The sequence below is a fragment of the Oculina patagonica genome, chromosome 13 (assembly GCF_052425735.1).
Source record: "Oculina patagonica isolate OP01 chromosome 13, crgOcupat, whole genome shotgun sequence".
In the NCBI taxonomy this organism is placed as follows: Eukaryota; Metazoa; Cnidaria; class Anthozoa; order Scleractinia; family Oculinidae; genus Oculina; species Oculina patagonica.
The window spans coordinates 25,150,177-25,167,163 of NC_135770.1; the positions used below are offsets into that span (position 1 = coordinate 25,150,177).

Below are 16,987 nucleotides of genomic sequence, written 5' to 3' on the forward strand. Positions count from 1 at the left end.
GGACCGGTCCCGTGTAAACGTAGCCTTAAGGCGCGTTTACACGACTGAAAAATTTGGGTGCGGACCCATCAAAAAATTGGTCCGGACCTGACCACTTTTGTAGAGAAACAGTCAAATCAAAACGGGGCCATAGGCGCCTATGGCCCCATTTTGATTTGACTGTTTCTCTACAAAAGTGGTCAAATCCGGACCAATTTTTTGATGGGTCCGTACCCAAAATTTTCAGTCGTGTAAACGCGCCTTTAATTACATGTTCAGCCCAAAAGTTTTTCATTTAGAGCTTATATTAATATAGCAATAATATGGTGCCTCAACCAATACTCTACCAAAACGCAGGGTGCTATCTGGTCACGGTGGTTGTCGATTTTATGTGCCGGAAGTTACGCAAGTGTGAAATACATTGTCTGCATACCGCAGGACAAAGGGCCGACAAATTCTCAAATAGCGGTTTTCGAAAAGAAGATTCGCCGGCCGAATCGATTTATCTACCACTGCTGCTGTCCGGAACGGATCCGGTCCGATTTTCGGACCGAATTGGCCTTCAGTATACCCGGGACCGTTCTGGAACTGGTCCGGGACGGATCCGAAACTAGACCTGCTATTTTGCAGGTCCAGTTATGGAACCGTTCCGGGCCGGTTCCAGGACGGTCCCGTGTAAACACATGGATCGCTTCCAAACGGTTCCGTGTAAACAGAGGCCGATCTGGTCCGGTCCGGTCCCGTGTAAACGTAGCCTAGGTGGTTACAGTATAAAAATGACTGAAAAAACGGCAAGGAAAGGACCAACACCAGGTGTCCGTCTTATAGAGGTGTTCAATAGGAGAGAGTTGACTCTACAACTGTTTTGCCTAAGCCTAATCAAGAATCTGAATAAGGGTAAGAACTGGATAAAAAATATGAAACAAAGCGAAACAACGCAACAGAAGAACTTTCGACACGGAAGTTAAAAGCGCTTTCATGCAACCATTTAACAACTCTCTCGAACGTGGCTAACTGAAGTGAAACTTAATTACAAGTTCAGCCCAAAAATTTTTCATTCAGAGCTTATATTAAAATAATAAAAATAGTGCCTCAACCAATATACCAAAAGCAGGGTGCTTTCTGGTCACGGTGGTTGTCGATTTCATGTGCCGGAAGTTACTCAAGTGTGAATTAATTATCTGCATACCGCAGGACAAAAGGCCGACAAATCTCAAATGGCGGTTTTCGAAACGAAGATTCGCCTGCCGTATCGATTTATCTACCACTGCTGCTAAGCTTTTAGTTGATTTAAAGCAAAGTACTTCGTATTCCTGTTTACACTGATCAGTTAAGACTGGACTATTTTCAAGAATGCATGGAAAATAACTGTCACTTCAAGACGTGGAAATCAGTTACAAGCGTCAAGAAAATTAGATAACCAGCTTCGCCGAGGGCTTAGGTTTTGTCGTAAATGAGGAAAACAGGATTTACAATGTATCAGCGAACACCACGGTAAGGAAGTCTATGTTTTTATTTTACTCAGTTGAAGTTCACATGGGGAAAATTAACCTTTGCGTGGAATGTTTACATAAAGTTGATAAGATCAACAATGTCACGGTCGGTTAAATTAACGAATTTTAAGCAACTTTGAGATCTAAAAGCATCGCACTAAATCATTTCCCAAGGAAATCCTTTTAGTATCGAAAAGAACAATCATTTATCTGTCTAATATCAAATTTTCGGCCATTTATTTCGCTTCGCTCATACTTAAATAAAGCGATAAGTTTGACCTATTTTGCATTAAATCAAAAGTGTGTCGAATAAATTTAATTATATTTTGTAAATAAAAGGACTTCAAGGGCAGAAATTGCTTTCGACGTACTAATTTGATGTTATTCTTCGATATTTAATAGGTATTTTTCTCCCAGAGTGCTTTATTTTTCGACGCGAAGCTAACAAACTCGGCATAAATTTTGAGCTCCGAAAGCGTCAACTTTGCTGGATTTTAGAATTATCGATTTTCTCGAAAACAAATCGATACTTAGCCAAACAAAGTATACTGTGATTTATTTCATATTAAGGCCTACCCATGGTAAGAGAATGAGCGAAATCCGTTAAAAGGACTCTTGCCAAGAATTTTCACTTTTGTGTGAAATTTGTGCACATGTCCTCTTATGATTTGCGATTTTTTAACGTTTGTTTACACCCCCATTGTTTTTTCATCTATTTTGTTACTTTTCCCTTTTTATCTCCCTGACACCCGGATAAAAATATTCGACTTTTATTACTTTCGTTAGAAAATTACAAAAAAAGCGAAATTAAAAAGAAAAAAGATTTAATAAAATTCCGTTAAGTACATGTTGCCGGGCAAACGTTGAAGACATAAGTGTTAGGTCACTAGAATAATTGTTGCAGGTGGCTCACAAAATATTGTAAAAAATCCTTTCTGTTATAAACCGTTGTGTTTATTTGTGGTTTTCATAAATAAAGGTGTATTTTAGGAGATGTGGAAATGCTGAATTTGTAGTTCTCTCTGCTTTACTGAACAATGTCGTGAGATATTAAATAGACCATAGTGGGCCAACTCATCTTTTAATTATTTTGTGGATAAGAAAAGCATTTTTCCTTCCGATATCTGAGAAAACCAAACCATTGTTTCCTTCAGATTTCCATAGTGAAGGCATTTATAAAGGATTATAAATTTAATGAGACAGGTAGTGTTGAAAACATTTTTTAAACCAGTATTTGAAAATATTTTAAGTACGTGATAATTCTTGTTGTTCTCACCCCAGAAACAAACATTATGCCACGCGACGATACTTCTTTCGGTCAGAGTTTTAAACAGCGTCAGTTCTCAAAAGAAGCGTTCCATTACCTTAACGTGCCAACAGTTGGAACAGTTTCCGTGTACGATGTCTTTGATTGCACCTTTGAATGCCTCAGCAATCCTTTGTGCTTTTCTGTGAACCTGGCCGCCTCCAAAGGAGCCGATGGAAAGCTTTGGTGCGAGTTGCTGTCCTCTGATAAGTACAGAAACTTCACAGAGTACAAAGAAAACAAGACTTCGCATCATTTTGCCATTAAGGTAAGGTTTGATTAAACGAATAAATTATTGCCACTTATTACCTATAATTTATAACTTTAAGATATTGCTGTAAGAATATTCTCCTTCTACTCAAAACCAGTTTCTGTAATGTTAAATTGACGATCAGTGATACCTTCTTATTTCAGTCGCCCTGTTCTTCCTCGCCGTGTCAAAACGGAGGGGCATGTGTGACGAACTACAAAGACGACACGTTTGAATGCCTTTGTGACAAAGGTTTTATTGGCGAGTTTTGCGAGCAAGGTAGAAGTCATTATCAAAAACTTTATTTTGCGATTTTAATTGTGGATAACCGCAATATGGCACAGCTACTATATCTGTTGTATCCAAGTTTCCTTTAGTTTTGTTTTCTTAGTTTCTTTGGTTCAGGTGTTTTGCACTCCGTTGTATGCGGCAATCTAAGTTACAGAAAAAGTGGACTTTGATAATTCGGCCACAGAAGTAAAGGGCAATATTATCGAACGCGAATAGTATTTTTTTAGCTGCTTTATAAAAGAGCGCTGTAAGCTATGCTAATTTGTTTTTATCCCTTTCAGCGGTGAAGTCGTGCAAGGAGCTGTATGACGCGGTATTCAAGTAAGTCAAAGCTCTACCAAATTCGGCTGAAAACTGTCTGAAAGACTAAAAGGCAAAATTACTATAATCGGGCGATGGAATTTCTCGGTGCTGTAATATTAGGCTGTAAAACTCACACTTATCCAACGAGAATAAGTTGGAATAATTCAAAATTAACCCATTACCAGAGATCAGTTTTCTGAAAAAGTTCGGTAATTGTGCCACGATGCCCATTGATTCTGTGGTGCCTTCACATTGTTAATTTGTGTTGGATGGAAGCCGTTTGTATCGTTCTGTAGCACCTTAGCTCGCTGCCATCTTTTAATCGATTTTAATGTCTGACTCCAAAACATGAATGAACAGCTATTTAGATGCTCCGATTTTTTAGAAGAAGCACTGAACGAAACAAAACGCAAGTTATGATGATCATCAATCAGTTATTTCACCGCCGTTCGCTCATCTTCTTTCGGTCTTCTTCAGTAATGCTTATGCTAAGGACCTTATTATAAAGTGAATTTAAACAATATATTCCAACCAGTTAAAAGACGCGTATGGTGAAAAACTTCAACACGATTGGTTAGTATAGTTCACCACTAAATTTTCTCCGATTCTGATTGGTTTAAATTGATCACGTGACGCGATAGTGTTCGTCAGCCGGAGGGCACTATTAAAACTAGCATATTTGCCCTCGAAGCTTCGCTTCTCGGGCTAATATTTGTTTTAAGAACATCAAATTGCCGCGGGGCAACCATAAGCCGATAGTTCCTCGACAGAAACACTCTATTGTTAAAATAGTGCCTGTCGAAGAAAAATGCCCGGATCGATAGTGCCCGCCCGTGACTTTTTTTTGTAAACAAGCGTGCCTGCAGACAAAAACCCAACCAAATTCACTGCATTTACTGGGTTTCTCGTCTGGTTTTGTTTCGTTTGTTAAATTTCGGCTTTCAATTGAGTTTTTTCTCCTGAAAAGTAAAATAATTCACGATTATTTGTTTTAAGAACATCAAATGTCCGCGGGGCAACTATCAGCTGATAGTTCCTCGACAGAAACACTCTATTGTTAAAATAGTGCCCTCCCGTGAAAAATGCCCGGATCGATAGTGCCCGCCTGTGACTGTTTTTTGTAAACAAGCAGCCTGCAGACATAATTTTCGGCTTTCAATTGAGTTTTTATCCTCAAAAGTAAAAATAATTCACGATGCTTGTTTTTGTATGTGCGCGCGGAAGAAAATTTAGTGGTGAACAATAAAAACAATAGAGTGTTTCTGTCTCGGAACTATCGTTCTGATAGTTGCCCCTTGATGTTCTTAAAACTAGCATATTAGCCATCGAAGTTTCTCTTCTCGGGCTAATATTTGTTTTAAGAACATCAAATTTCGCGGGGCAACTATCAGCCGATAGTTCCTCGACCGAAACACTCTTTTGTTTAAGTAGTTCTCTAGGGGAAAAAATGCCGTCTATAAATAGCCTAAAGAGGAGTTTGTCGGCACAAGACACATTACCAGAGATGTAGACTTCTAGTATTACAGACTTCTGCAAGTAATCTTCATGAATTTTTTACAATTAATTTCGGCGTAATCTCTGGCTCCTTATTTTTAACAGGTCAAACTCGAGTCAACTGGTTACTCTTCACTTTGACTCAAAACCAATTTCCGTTCTCTGTAACTTTGGAGATTTTGGATGTGGAGATGGGGGATGGACGCCGGTCATTAAGATTGACGGCAACAAGGTAGGGCATTTACTGGTCATGCTTTTTAATGGCACCGAGGATCCTGATTTCTGAAAAAAAGATAAACATAAATACATCTGTTCAAATATTAAGATATGAAGGGAATTTTTACTTTTTACAGGACACTTTTCATTATAACTCGGGGTACTGGAGCAACAAAACGGAATACAACATTCGTGGAGGAGAGACTGGATTTGACACACAGGAGACCAAGTTACCGAGCTACTGGAACACATCCTTCTCCAAGATCTGTCTTGGTATGAAGATCGGCCAACAGATCAATTTCATTGTCATCAACAAGCAGGCCAACTCGTTGTACTCACTGATCGCTGACGGGCAATACCGCGCCACCTCACTGGGTCGTAACACGTGGAAGACGCTGATTGGTTCCGAAGCCTCTCTGCAGCTCAACTGTAACAAGGAAGGCTTCAATGCAGCTAGTGACAAAACCGTAATGGGAAAAGCTCGAATCGGTTTTCTTGGTAACGATGGCGGTATTTGCGATTACTGTGACTCTAGGATCGGGTTTGGTACTGGAGGAATACCTGATGACAACAACACGTGTGGAAACGAAGCAATACGCTCACCAGATAATGGAGACAAACACATCAAAGCCATGGGATATATCTTGGTGGAATGACAAGGAAAGTTGTGAACTTTCAAACAAACGGCCTTGGAACCATGTCGGATGTGCCTTTTTAATAGAACGATCAGTAGTTAAAGGGCACAAAATAATAAAACACCAGTACTCGTATTTTTTTTTATGGCGTGTAAGTGAATCTACAAACCACAAGCTAAAAGTTCTCAAGCTGCTAGTTTAAGCGTGCGTTCTTTTTATCCGCAATAACCGGAAAGGCCTACTTTTGCCATTTTCCTTTTCAATTATCCTGAATACTGATTATTTCTTAGGGACGGGATTTAGGGACTGTGCAATTACTATTAGGAGGGGGTGGGGTTGGAAAACCAGAGAGGAGGGGGGGGGGGGGGGGCATAAAGTAAAATCAATCAAAATCAGTGTTCCATATCTTGTCTGAGACAAACATTTCCTGATATATTTTTACCGTTTCCATTGATAATAACTTTCCAAATGAAATTAACTGTCATACACACAGGCTAGACCTTTGAAGTGGAAAGTAAGAAAAGCAAACAAAAGTTGACTTGAAAATCAAGTGCCTGAAATAATAGGAAGTAATGAAGTTACATTTGTAATTTATGTTAACAACTTAAAATAATTAGTCAGATATCGACGGAGTTGTTTTCCATTTTCATGTATCATACAAGTAACAAAATATAAAGATGACAAATGGTTTTTGACTCCTGTTTAATTTAACTGGAAACACTCATATTCCTCTTGCACAAAATGCACACTTTTGTTACAGTAAGCAGTATGATTGCATCGTTAAAAAACAACAACTCAAGTTTTTAAGCTGCTAGTTCAAGCGTGTGTTCTTTTTATCCGCAATACAGTACTTACCGCTTATAAGAACCCATTTTTTCAAATTTAGCCTAAACGGGTTCTTATGTAAATGGTGCTTAGTGGAATTTTAGGCTACGCGGGTTCTTAAATAGGTTCTTATTTAATGAGACATATATTATACACCTGTGAATGGTAGAAAGGTGGCATGTATATTAATTTAATGCCAAAACAGGCCTGGCCTTTAGACAGTACAGTATGTGGCCATGACCCATTTTAGTAGATATTTTAATTCTCAGTATCAGGCTAAAAGTTGATTTAATGATATCAAACATATACATATATGAAGATTTTTTTAGGTTAATTTCTATAAGAACCTTTCTATAAGAACCTGTTTCAAATTTTAGGCTAAATAGGTTCTTATGTAAATGGGGTCTAAATTGATATTTTTAGGCTAACAGGTTCTTAAATTGCAGGTTCTTATAAGCGGGTAAGTACTGTAACCGGAAAGGCCTACTTTTACCATTTTCCTTTTCAATTATCCTGAATACTGGTGATTTCTTAGGGACGGGATTTAGGGACTGTGCAATTATTATTAGGAGGGGGTGGGGTTGGAAAACCAGAGAGGGGGGGGGGGCATAAAGTAAAATCAAAGCAAGGATAGGGGGTCCCAAAGTCAAATAAGCCATTCAACAGGAGGGGGTTAACATTTTGTTTCAAGTGTTTATAGTTCTCACTGAAAGACTTGATGCAACCTTGTTACTGATATGCAATATGCATGGCACAAACTCCTAATTTTTAATACATAAATAATAATTGAGCCCTAAAATCTGATGGCAGGACCATAGAATGATTAATAAAAACTAAACTTTAATGTCAAAAATACACAGATAGACCAATCAACTGAATAAATAACAGACAGACAGACAGAGAAACTGCAGATGATGTGAAAACTGGAATCTAAAGACGAACAACAAATACTTGAAAATAAAAATAGTGTTGTTCTTTTCCTTGTTTTTATGTTAATGGCGATTTATGAATACAGTTATTATTGAGCCCCTCCTAGGGAAAGCACAGGGGGGGGGGGGGGCATATTCCCTTGTTCCCTAAAAGTATGTTTACCAATTTTTGTGATCCCTGTACCCTAAAATATCTGAGAAACACAGCTTCAGTTCCCATTTTCCCAGGTTTATTTTCCTTTTGTTCTCTTTTTCCCTGTTTCCTGAAACCCCTGGGAGGTCTCACTATCTACAAAAGGAATGCTTTAATCCCAGACAAAAGCTGTTGAGACAACTTGTGTTCAATTTTTGTCTCTGTAATTACCGCGATGTCAATATCTTACATGATAACAGCCCCCACCCCTTCCTATAATCAATGTTGTCATTCATTTATGCTAAAAATGTCTGTTGATAAAAGTTTTTGCAAAAACCAACATTGCATAGGGGAGAGGGGAGAAAAAAGGTACTATGAATTGGGGAACACTGACATAAATTTAATCTTTAGTTAATTGTCAATGTCTCAAAGGTGTTGGCTGGGATTGTACTTGCCAATGACAAGACATTAATGCAGAGCTTTTCTTCTGAACTGACAAGTTCTCACTTTCTTTTCTTGTCATCAGCCAGACAAAATGGTGTCTAATATTTCTAGTAGTACATATCATTCAATGGCTGAAGTTCTTCAATCACACCCTTGTGGAATCTTACAAAACAGGCATTAAACAAATTCAGATTTGCTCTTTCTTTGCGAGTTTCAAATCTTTTAACTGGTATAGTAGATTTGTTTACCCACTTATTCCTCTCAGAATCAAACATTTCAACAGATAACACTCTCCTTGCCTTGTCGTGGTCAGTAACACTTGTGAGGCCGCCCAAGACATATAGCCTTCCTTCATAAGACACCATGCTTGCAAGCCACCGAGGTACCCTGAGATTAGGCATCAAATGTCATTCATTGCTTGCAGGATTGTATACTTCACAGGTGTTGAGCACTTCTTGATTAGGATATTGTCGTCCGCCTGCTACATAAATCTTGCCTTTCATAGCAGTGCCAAAACAAGCAAGCCTCTCTTCATTTGTACTTGCAACTTCTTCCCACTCATCAGTTCTTGGATCAAACCTTTCTGTTGAGGACAAAGTACTTAGATCTGATAGGCCTCCTATCATGTAAAGGTGCTGTTCATTGGTCACAAGACAGGGGTGAATGCGTTCACTTAGCGAGCATTTCACTTTCTCCCAATAATTCTTTTCAGTGTCATATCGCATCACATTAAAGTCACTTGCTACATACAAGTAACCCTGCAGAACTGTACAACTTCTGAATCCAGTATCTTCAATCTCTTTTAAATTACTGATCCCCCAGGAGTTAGAAGAAGGCATATAGAACTCCATTACATGGAGTTCAGCTGATTCTTCTTCATCAACAATGTAAACTTTATCCTGGCATTGTACGACCTGGTGAGCTTCATAAACATACAATGTGTCTGCCGAGCTATACCATGTGTCTTGGTTTGGAAAGTAATACAATGATTTATTGCCTCCGCAAACAAATATTGCATCCATGTGGCTATCCAGGCATTTCCTTGGTGGTTGAAAGACTGGGCAAGTGGCACTTGTCATAAATTTTGTCGTGACATCCAACAATTCAGTGTTTTTAATAACAAGTTCTTCCTTGACTAGTTCATTTTCAAGAAAATCACGTGACATTGACATCAGACGGACTTGGTGGAATAACTCTGGAAAGTATATTTCTCTTTCACTTTTGTTATGAGACACCCACTTAAAAATTCCCTTGAAAACCTCTTCCTCAGCATTGACAGTGACGTAATCACTGGACACCCATTCCATGACTTGCTTCATATCAAGGCTCAGAAAATCTTCTGTCTCCACAATAACACTGAAATTCGAATTAATGACCTCACGGGCGCTTTCCCCTAACTCCACGCACCGATACTTGTCAGCAAAATAGTAATTGAAAATACAGTTCTCAACTGTCATATTCTCTTTCAAGAAATTACACGCCATTGTTTCCAGGCCTGGCAGGAGAAGATAATCTGCTGTTGCGATCAAATTGTGGGCGCTTTCTTCGGTAACCAAGACATCTCCAGTGTAAACGTACTGTAACACGGCTTCCATAACAGACGCAGTTGCTTCTTCAAGCTCTATTTTGATCAGTTGTTCTTTGCTTTCTCTCATGTCACTCGCAAGAAGTGAACGGATGAACGGGCTTGCTGCAGCTAGCACAACTTTGTGAGCGTTAAACTCTCCGTCTTTCACGGCGACTGTCACATCGCAGAAGCTCTGGTTTGTTCTCAGGATATCTAGACGCTTGATAAGTTCTTGGCGATGTTGTGAAGGTTCTGCACTCATGGGTTGAGACGGAAACGTCATGTTTGAAAAGGGCTTCTATCCAGCCTTTGAAAAGCATTAGCCTCGATTTCGTTTTTGGCTCTCACAGACGATCACGTGCCCACATTTTTGAAGGGAATGGACCGGACCGGACGCGAAGGCTGAGGACGGGAAACAAGATTAAAATAATTCCAAGCTACGGGAGGGGAGTTTTGCCGGTAGAATTTTGCAACGATGAAGAAAAAGACTGTTACTAGCTTTTTGTATGTTAAGCTTCGGGAGGGAGGTGGTGGGGGGGAGGGGTGCAGGGGATTTGACAGCAACTCTTGACCATTGTAGTGGATTTTTAGCAGAATTTTATTGAAGTTTAGTGACTTTTTTGACCATTTATGGTGGGTCTATTTAACAGAAAATCATGTTTAAGTTCAAATGCCTCTCCTATGCCCGGACTCCCGGCAGCTTAACATTGACAGGTGCTGATAACCAGTAATATATTTGCTCTCCAGGGGGTGGGGGGGGATCTAGCCTTTTTTGATGCCATGTCTTGATAAATGAAAGGTCAAAATAATCAAATCTATTTCAGTATTCAGAGTTGGCACTGACCTGACAAAAAAAATCAAATATTCAAACAGACCATCTTATAGCCTGCAAAGCAGGCGTATTCAAAGAGCATATATTCGAACGCATTTTGATCGGGTGCCATCTTGGATTCTTACTAGGGAGAGGATTGGGGATAGGAGAAACATGTCCTAGGGTAGTAGGAGTGAGGCGCTTCTAAACCTCTCTCTGCCCTCATCCAACATGGCAGCCAATCTACTCGATCGTGAACTACTACTACGCGCGCACATGAAAAATGCCTGCACTGCAGGCTAACCATCTTAGCTTGAGTTCACTCATAATTGTTTTGGGGTCAGTGGCTTTAAGGAGAGTCAAAAAGACTGATTTTGAAAGCGAAACTGGGTCAGCTAGCAGCTGCAGTTGGCTACTACCTGTACTACCTTTATAAATCAACACAGTGACACAGTCACACTGTGATCAACAAAACCAGCAGATCATCCTTCATTCAGACGCGAATACAACAAAAGCTATGTGTCAAGAAGCGGACACTGTTTTCATACAAAACTCAAACTTGTTTGTTCGTTGCGGTTCTTCTGAGGAAATAAGCACAAAATTTCCCCTTCTCATGAGATGTTCCCTCTCAGTGTCTTGACACAAATGACCAGAATTCTACTCCTGACCGTGATGCACACTGCTTGCTAAAGAACTATTTTTTATGCAATAATTTCTTACCAGAGTAACATTGTGATTTGTTAATAATTAGCAATTATTGGATGAGGCTGAGTATGACGAAGAATTATGCAGATCGAGGAGGGTGTTCGGCTGAGGCGGATAACACCCTCCGAGATCTGCATAATTCTTCATATCATACGAAAGCCGAATTCAATAATTGTTTTATTATTCATTCAAAATATTTCCAGAACTCCAAATGCACAAAATGAATTTAATAGGGTTTTGACAGTAGGCAAAGTACACAAATACACAACAACGTTCGCTTTTAAATTTGATTTAAACTTCAAAAACTTGGTTACCTTCATTAAATTTCTTGTCCTTTATAATGTCGTTATTTAGCACTTGCTTGAAGTGTCTATTGAAGCTTAATCTGATGACACAAAGCGATGTTTTCGAGTACAGGTTTCCATCGTTCTTGCTTACTTCGACATAGAATTTTCGTATAACCGCTCCAAGTCTTCCGCTGCGGCTGGATCAGGGATCTTTTCCTCTTGAAGATATGCTTTCAAAATCGATCGACTCCCCTTCGTTGCTTTTTCCGTGTTTTAACTTTCCTTGTCTTCTAATAACTTTAAATTTTACCTCTTCGTAATGCTCAAATCTAAAGGCCATTTTCGCTTTTCAACCTGCTCGGCAGCAAAGCCGTTCAGTCGCATGACATCAGCGGTTCTTGGTAACGAGGTTGCAATCGGATAATCATCCTTGAGAACGAGGTTGCGATCCAATAATTTTTGATATTGGACGGTTGCGATCCAATAATTGGAATTTCTTCCAAATTTGGTTGGCGCTAGCCGAATAGCTGGAATTAGCCGGGGATCGAAAGCCAATCAGAAACAGAGAAATATTTTGAATGAATAATAATAATTATTATTAATGGAATCAACAGTAATTATTTGCATAACGTTAATTATTAGCTGTGGTTATAGTAATAGATAATTGACATCACAATTCAATGACCTTATTATGTAGTGTAAGCTCCAAAGGAAGCCTTGGTTAACCGTCGGCCGTACAAGCAAATTCGTACCCCCCACCATTGTACAAAGGGGCGGGTGGTGGTGGTTGGAACTCCTCCCCAGAGTTTTTGTTCTATTAAGGCGCAGCGAAATTATTTTGCACTGATTAGAAAGCCCATCGCTTACTCTACAAGATGACAAAATTTTCGTTGGCTGTGACATCATATAAGGTTACGTGACGTCATTAAAGCCGCCATCTTTGATCCGCCATCTTGGACCATTTTCTTAGAAAGTCACAAAATAACTTAAATTGATGCAAAATCAGGCCAGAATGCTTATGGAATGTAAAAATAATCAAATCATTCAAGTCTGTTTCAAAAAACTGTTAAAAATAGCAATTTTTGGCCAGACCTACTTGTAATTATAATGTTGCCATGGCGTGACAAATCAAAATTTCCGCAAGGGATGAATGAACAACTACTGAAAGTTTCAGCATTGTAGAGTAAATCACACCTTTCAAAATTTCAGAAAAACCCAACAGTGGGGAGGTGGCATCCACTCCCCCTTGTACGTCCGAGGGTAAAACATTATAAATAATAATGCATAACAGTAAGAGGGCTTGTTTCAGCCTTCAGGGTATGTCAATCACTTAAATAAAGCATTGGACAATCCAGGATTAATTTCTAACTTAAGAAACCAGAGAACGATTGTTCAACAGTCCAATGTGGATTGATGCTAAACAAGCTTTGTAGTAACTTCCCTTCTTCCTTTCCTCTTCATTCTCTGGGCTCATGGGTATGGTTGAAATCTTCTTCCACCTATTTGAATCAGTGTCAAAAAATTCCACTGATACACCGAATGCAAATATGGCGGACCACTCGGTTGGTGCCTGGGACGAGCTCCATGAAAGCGAGGCTAGTCAGGCTTCGGTGTTTTGTTTTGACAATGCTTTCGTACAAAAGTTTTGCCTATTCGTCGTTCTGGTGTGTTTCTTTCCGCTGCTCCTACGAGTTTCTGTGTTTCTGAATGCCACGAGAAGTGATAGAAGTGTTCACCTTTTGCCTCTATGGGAAAAATTGGATCAATGCAATTCTTTGACACGAACTGAAAGGAGTTCGCGATCACCGCGGGACGTTTGTTCGCTACATTTCAGGTCAGAAGATCTTAGAAAATTCGTTTAAATGACGAGCTTATGTGGTGTCTGGTGGTCTTCCAGCATGAGTTGCATGGCCAGTACCCTCCCCAAGGTAAAGAAAAGCTCCACATCCAAGACATCCTCTGTCTCAAAAGAATTTGTTCATGTCCGACTTTGTTCGCATCCGATCCACTCGCACAGAATCGCACGATCAAATACTAACCAAGTGAATGAAATTCAACTGCCCCACAGTTAAAGCTAGTGAAAACATTGAGCCAAATAAGAAAGACTTGGAGCTAAATGTGATCGCTTACACATTTTCTAAGATCTAACCTGAAATTCAGCGAGCAAACTTTATAAAAAGTCCTCGCGGCGATCGTGAACCCCTTTGTACTCCTTTCTTTCGTCTCAACGAATTGCATCGATCCACTTTTTCCCTTAAAGGCAAACAGTGAACACTTCTATCACTTCTCGTGGCATTCAGAAACACAGCAACTCGTAGGAGCAGCGAAAAGAAACACACCAGATCGACGAATAAGCAAGACTTTTGTAGGAAAGCATTGTCAAAACAAAACACCGAAGTCTGACTAGCCTCGCTTTCATGAAGCTCGTCCCAGGCACTGACCGAGAGGTCCGCCATATTTGCATTCGGTGTATAACAATCTTGATTCTCTGTGTTCTCTATACCCTCCAAGAACATACAGTTCACCTTTAAAGCACACCATGCTTGCAGATTGACGGGGTACCTTGAGACTGGGTGTACGCTGCCACTCATTGGTTAATGGGTTGTACATTTCACATGCACTGCATACTCCATGATACTGCTGTCCACCGGCAATATACACCTTGCCATTCATGCCTGCTCCAAATGAATTGAATCTTCTCTCATTCATAGGAGCAACACTTTCCCATTTGTTTTCACTGGGATCAAATCTTTCTGTTGTGGCTACTGGGTCAAGCTCTTCATTAAGGACTCCTATCCCACCAGCTATATAAAGGTGTTGACCATCAGTCGCACCACAAGTGCTCCAACGTTTCTCAGCTGGTCCCTCCAAACCAACCCATGCGTTCTTTTCTGGATCATAAGTGTATACTGTTCTACATGTAAGCACGTTGGTACATACTGCATACAGGTGACCCTTCAAGTTTACAAAACTGGAAAAACTGCTTGCATTGATCTCTCGTTGAATGGCTCCCCAGGAGTTAATACTGGGCAGGTAGTATTCTGTTACACATTGCTCTGGCCTTTCTGGTTTACCACCAACAGCATAAACTTTATCTTTGTACTGCGTGACAGCATGACATTTATGTTCGAAGATCATGTCTGCTAGCCTGTACCATCTACTTTGTTGTGGAACATAACACAATGACTTTTTCCCACCACAAACAAAAATTACATCTGTCTGTGTCTCTAGGCACTTTCTAGGTGATTTTGTTACACACTCGTCTGCGGGGTTGAAAATCCCCTTCATGGCAGCCAACACAATATTTAAACACTCGTTATTAGTTGATACATGCTCTTCTTTCAACAATTCATTAAATAAATTGTCATGTGATATTGACACGAGACGGACTTCATGGAATAACTCTGGGAAGTGTGTTTCTCTTTCACTTTTGTTATGAGACACCCACTTAACAATTCCCTTGAAAACCTCTTCCTCAGCATTGACAGTGATGTCATCACTGGACACCCATTCCATGACTTGCTTCATGTCAAGGCTCAGAAAATCTTCTGTCTCCACAATAACACTGAAATTCGAATTAATTACCTCACGAGCTTTTTCCCCTAACTCCACGCACCGATACTTGTCAGCAAAATAGTAATTGAAAATACAGTTCTCCAATGTCATATTCTCTTTCAAGAAATTGCACGCCATTGTTTTCAGGCCTGGCAGGAGAAGATAATCTGCTGTTGCGATCAAATTGTGGGCGCTTTCTTCAGGACCTTCAGTGACCGAGACATCTCCAGTGTAAACGTACTGTAACACGGCTTCCATAACAGACGCAGTTGCTTCTTCAAGCTCTATTTTGATCAGTTGTTCTTTGCTTTCTCTCATGTCGCTTGCAAGAAGTGAACGGATGAACGGGCTTGCTGCAGCTAGCACAACTTTGTGGGCTTTAAACTCTTTGTCTTTTACAGCGACTGTCACATCACAGAAGCTCTGGTTTGTTCTCAGAATATCTAGACGCTCGATGAGTTCTTGGCGATGTTGTGAAGGATCTGCGCTCATGGGTTGAGACGGAGACGCCATGTTTGAAAAGCATCAGCCTCGGTTTCGTTTTCGACTCTTACAGACGAACACGTGCCCATTGTAATTTAATGGAATGGACCGGACGCAAAGGCTGCGGACGGGTAACAAGATAAAGATAATTCCAGGCTACGGGAGGAAGTTTTATTTTGCAGGTAGAATTTTGCAACGATGAAGAAAAGTACAATGCCCGGACGCAAAGGCTGAGGACGAGAAAAAAACTACCTACCTTTTCGTTTTTTTGTTTGCGTTTTGTGTATCAATAAAGATGTTAAAAAATAATTAAATAAATAAATAAGTAAATAAATAAATAAATAAGTTCCAGGCTACGGGAGGGAGTTTTGCCGGTAGAATTTTGCAACGATGAAGAAAAATACTGTTACTAGCATTTTGTATGTTAAGTTTCCGGGGGGGGGGGGTGGGTGACGGGAGCAGGGGATTTGACAACAATTGCCTACCTTTGGTTGGGACTCTTGACCGTTTTAGTGGAGTTTTAGCTGAATTTTAAAGTTTAGGGACTTTTCTGACTATCTGTAAATACCCCGTGATGGGGCTTTTAAACAGAAAATCTCAGTTTAAGTTCAAATGCCCCTCCTATGCCCGGACTCCCTGCAGCTTATCATTGACAGGTGCATTACCAGTAATATATTGCTCTCCCGGGGGGGGTGGGGGGGAGAGCGGGGGGGACTCCCATATGAAAGAGACAGGGATGTTCACGTTCGTTTGTCGTCTTGCCGTAGGGGTATAAATTTCAGATTTTGGTCTCAGTTAGGGTGTTCGAAAAAAACGCCAATAGCGAAGAAATATAAAAATATAAAATATATTTTTTTTAATTTTAGTATCTTAGTAGCGAGAAGCCCATACCTTTTTATATGCGAGCTTCTCGTTACAGGCGGATTTCCGGGTAATTTACTGTTGAGATTATATTTCTTAGTCTCGGTACCAGACCTCCTATTACATTTATATATATAATTTGTGTTAGTCCTTTTCTTAAACGGTCACTTTTGAAAGTATATCTTGTCTAGCATGCGAAACGTCAAGTTCACATTTTTTTCACAACATTCGTTGTTTTATAATGTGTATTACTGCTGTTTGTGTTTTGTTTTAAATTAAAGGAGTTCAGTCACGGACAGCTCAGGCGTCTGTCAGTCCAACTAAAGTAACAATAATACCCACTCTAGTGTACTATTTATGGTTTAATTTAATCATTGTTTGACATTAGTGGTCTTTCAGAGCTCCTAACTTTGCAGCTAG

General features: G+C 39.8%; 3 protein-coding genes across 3 annotated transcripts in view; 1 reads left to right on the top strand and 2 right to left on the bottom strand.

Annotated features, from left to right (window-relative positions):
* Positions 1–10,148, bottom strand: part of LOC144636323 (kelch-like protein 25) — a 164,626-nt gene extending 154,478 nt beyond the window's left edge. The window contains exon 1 of the mRNA XM_078495506.1: positions 7,096–10,148. Coding sequence (XP_078351632.1) covers positions 8,706–10,148 — 1,443 coding nt within the window. The 3' untranslated portion in view covers positions 7,096–8,705. The remainder of the gene's footprint in view (positions 1–7,095) is intronic.
* On the top strand, positions 2,595–6,188 carry LOC144636409 (uncharacterized). The gene is made up of 5 exons (XM_078495618.1): positions 2,595–3,046; positions 3,193–3,307; positions 3,601–3,640; positions 5,222–5,348; positions 5,470–6,188. Exons 1-5 carry the CDS (start codon positions 2,765–2,767, stop codon positions 5,986–5,988), a joined length of 1,083 nt encoding a protein of 360 aa, XP_078351744.1. The 5' UTR covers positions 2,595–2,764; the 3' UTR covers positions 5,989–6,188.
* Positions 10,149–14,083: 3,935 nt separating the features above from the next.
* On the bottom strand, positions 14,084–15,736 carry LOC144637059 (kelch-like protein 3). The gene has a single exon (XM_078496225.1). The coding sequence runs from the start codon at positions 15,734–15,736 to the stop codon at positions 14,084–14,086; it is 1,653 nt and encodes a 550-aa protein (XP_078352351.1).
* Positions 15,737–16,987: the final 1,251 nt, after the last annotated feature.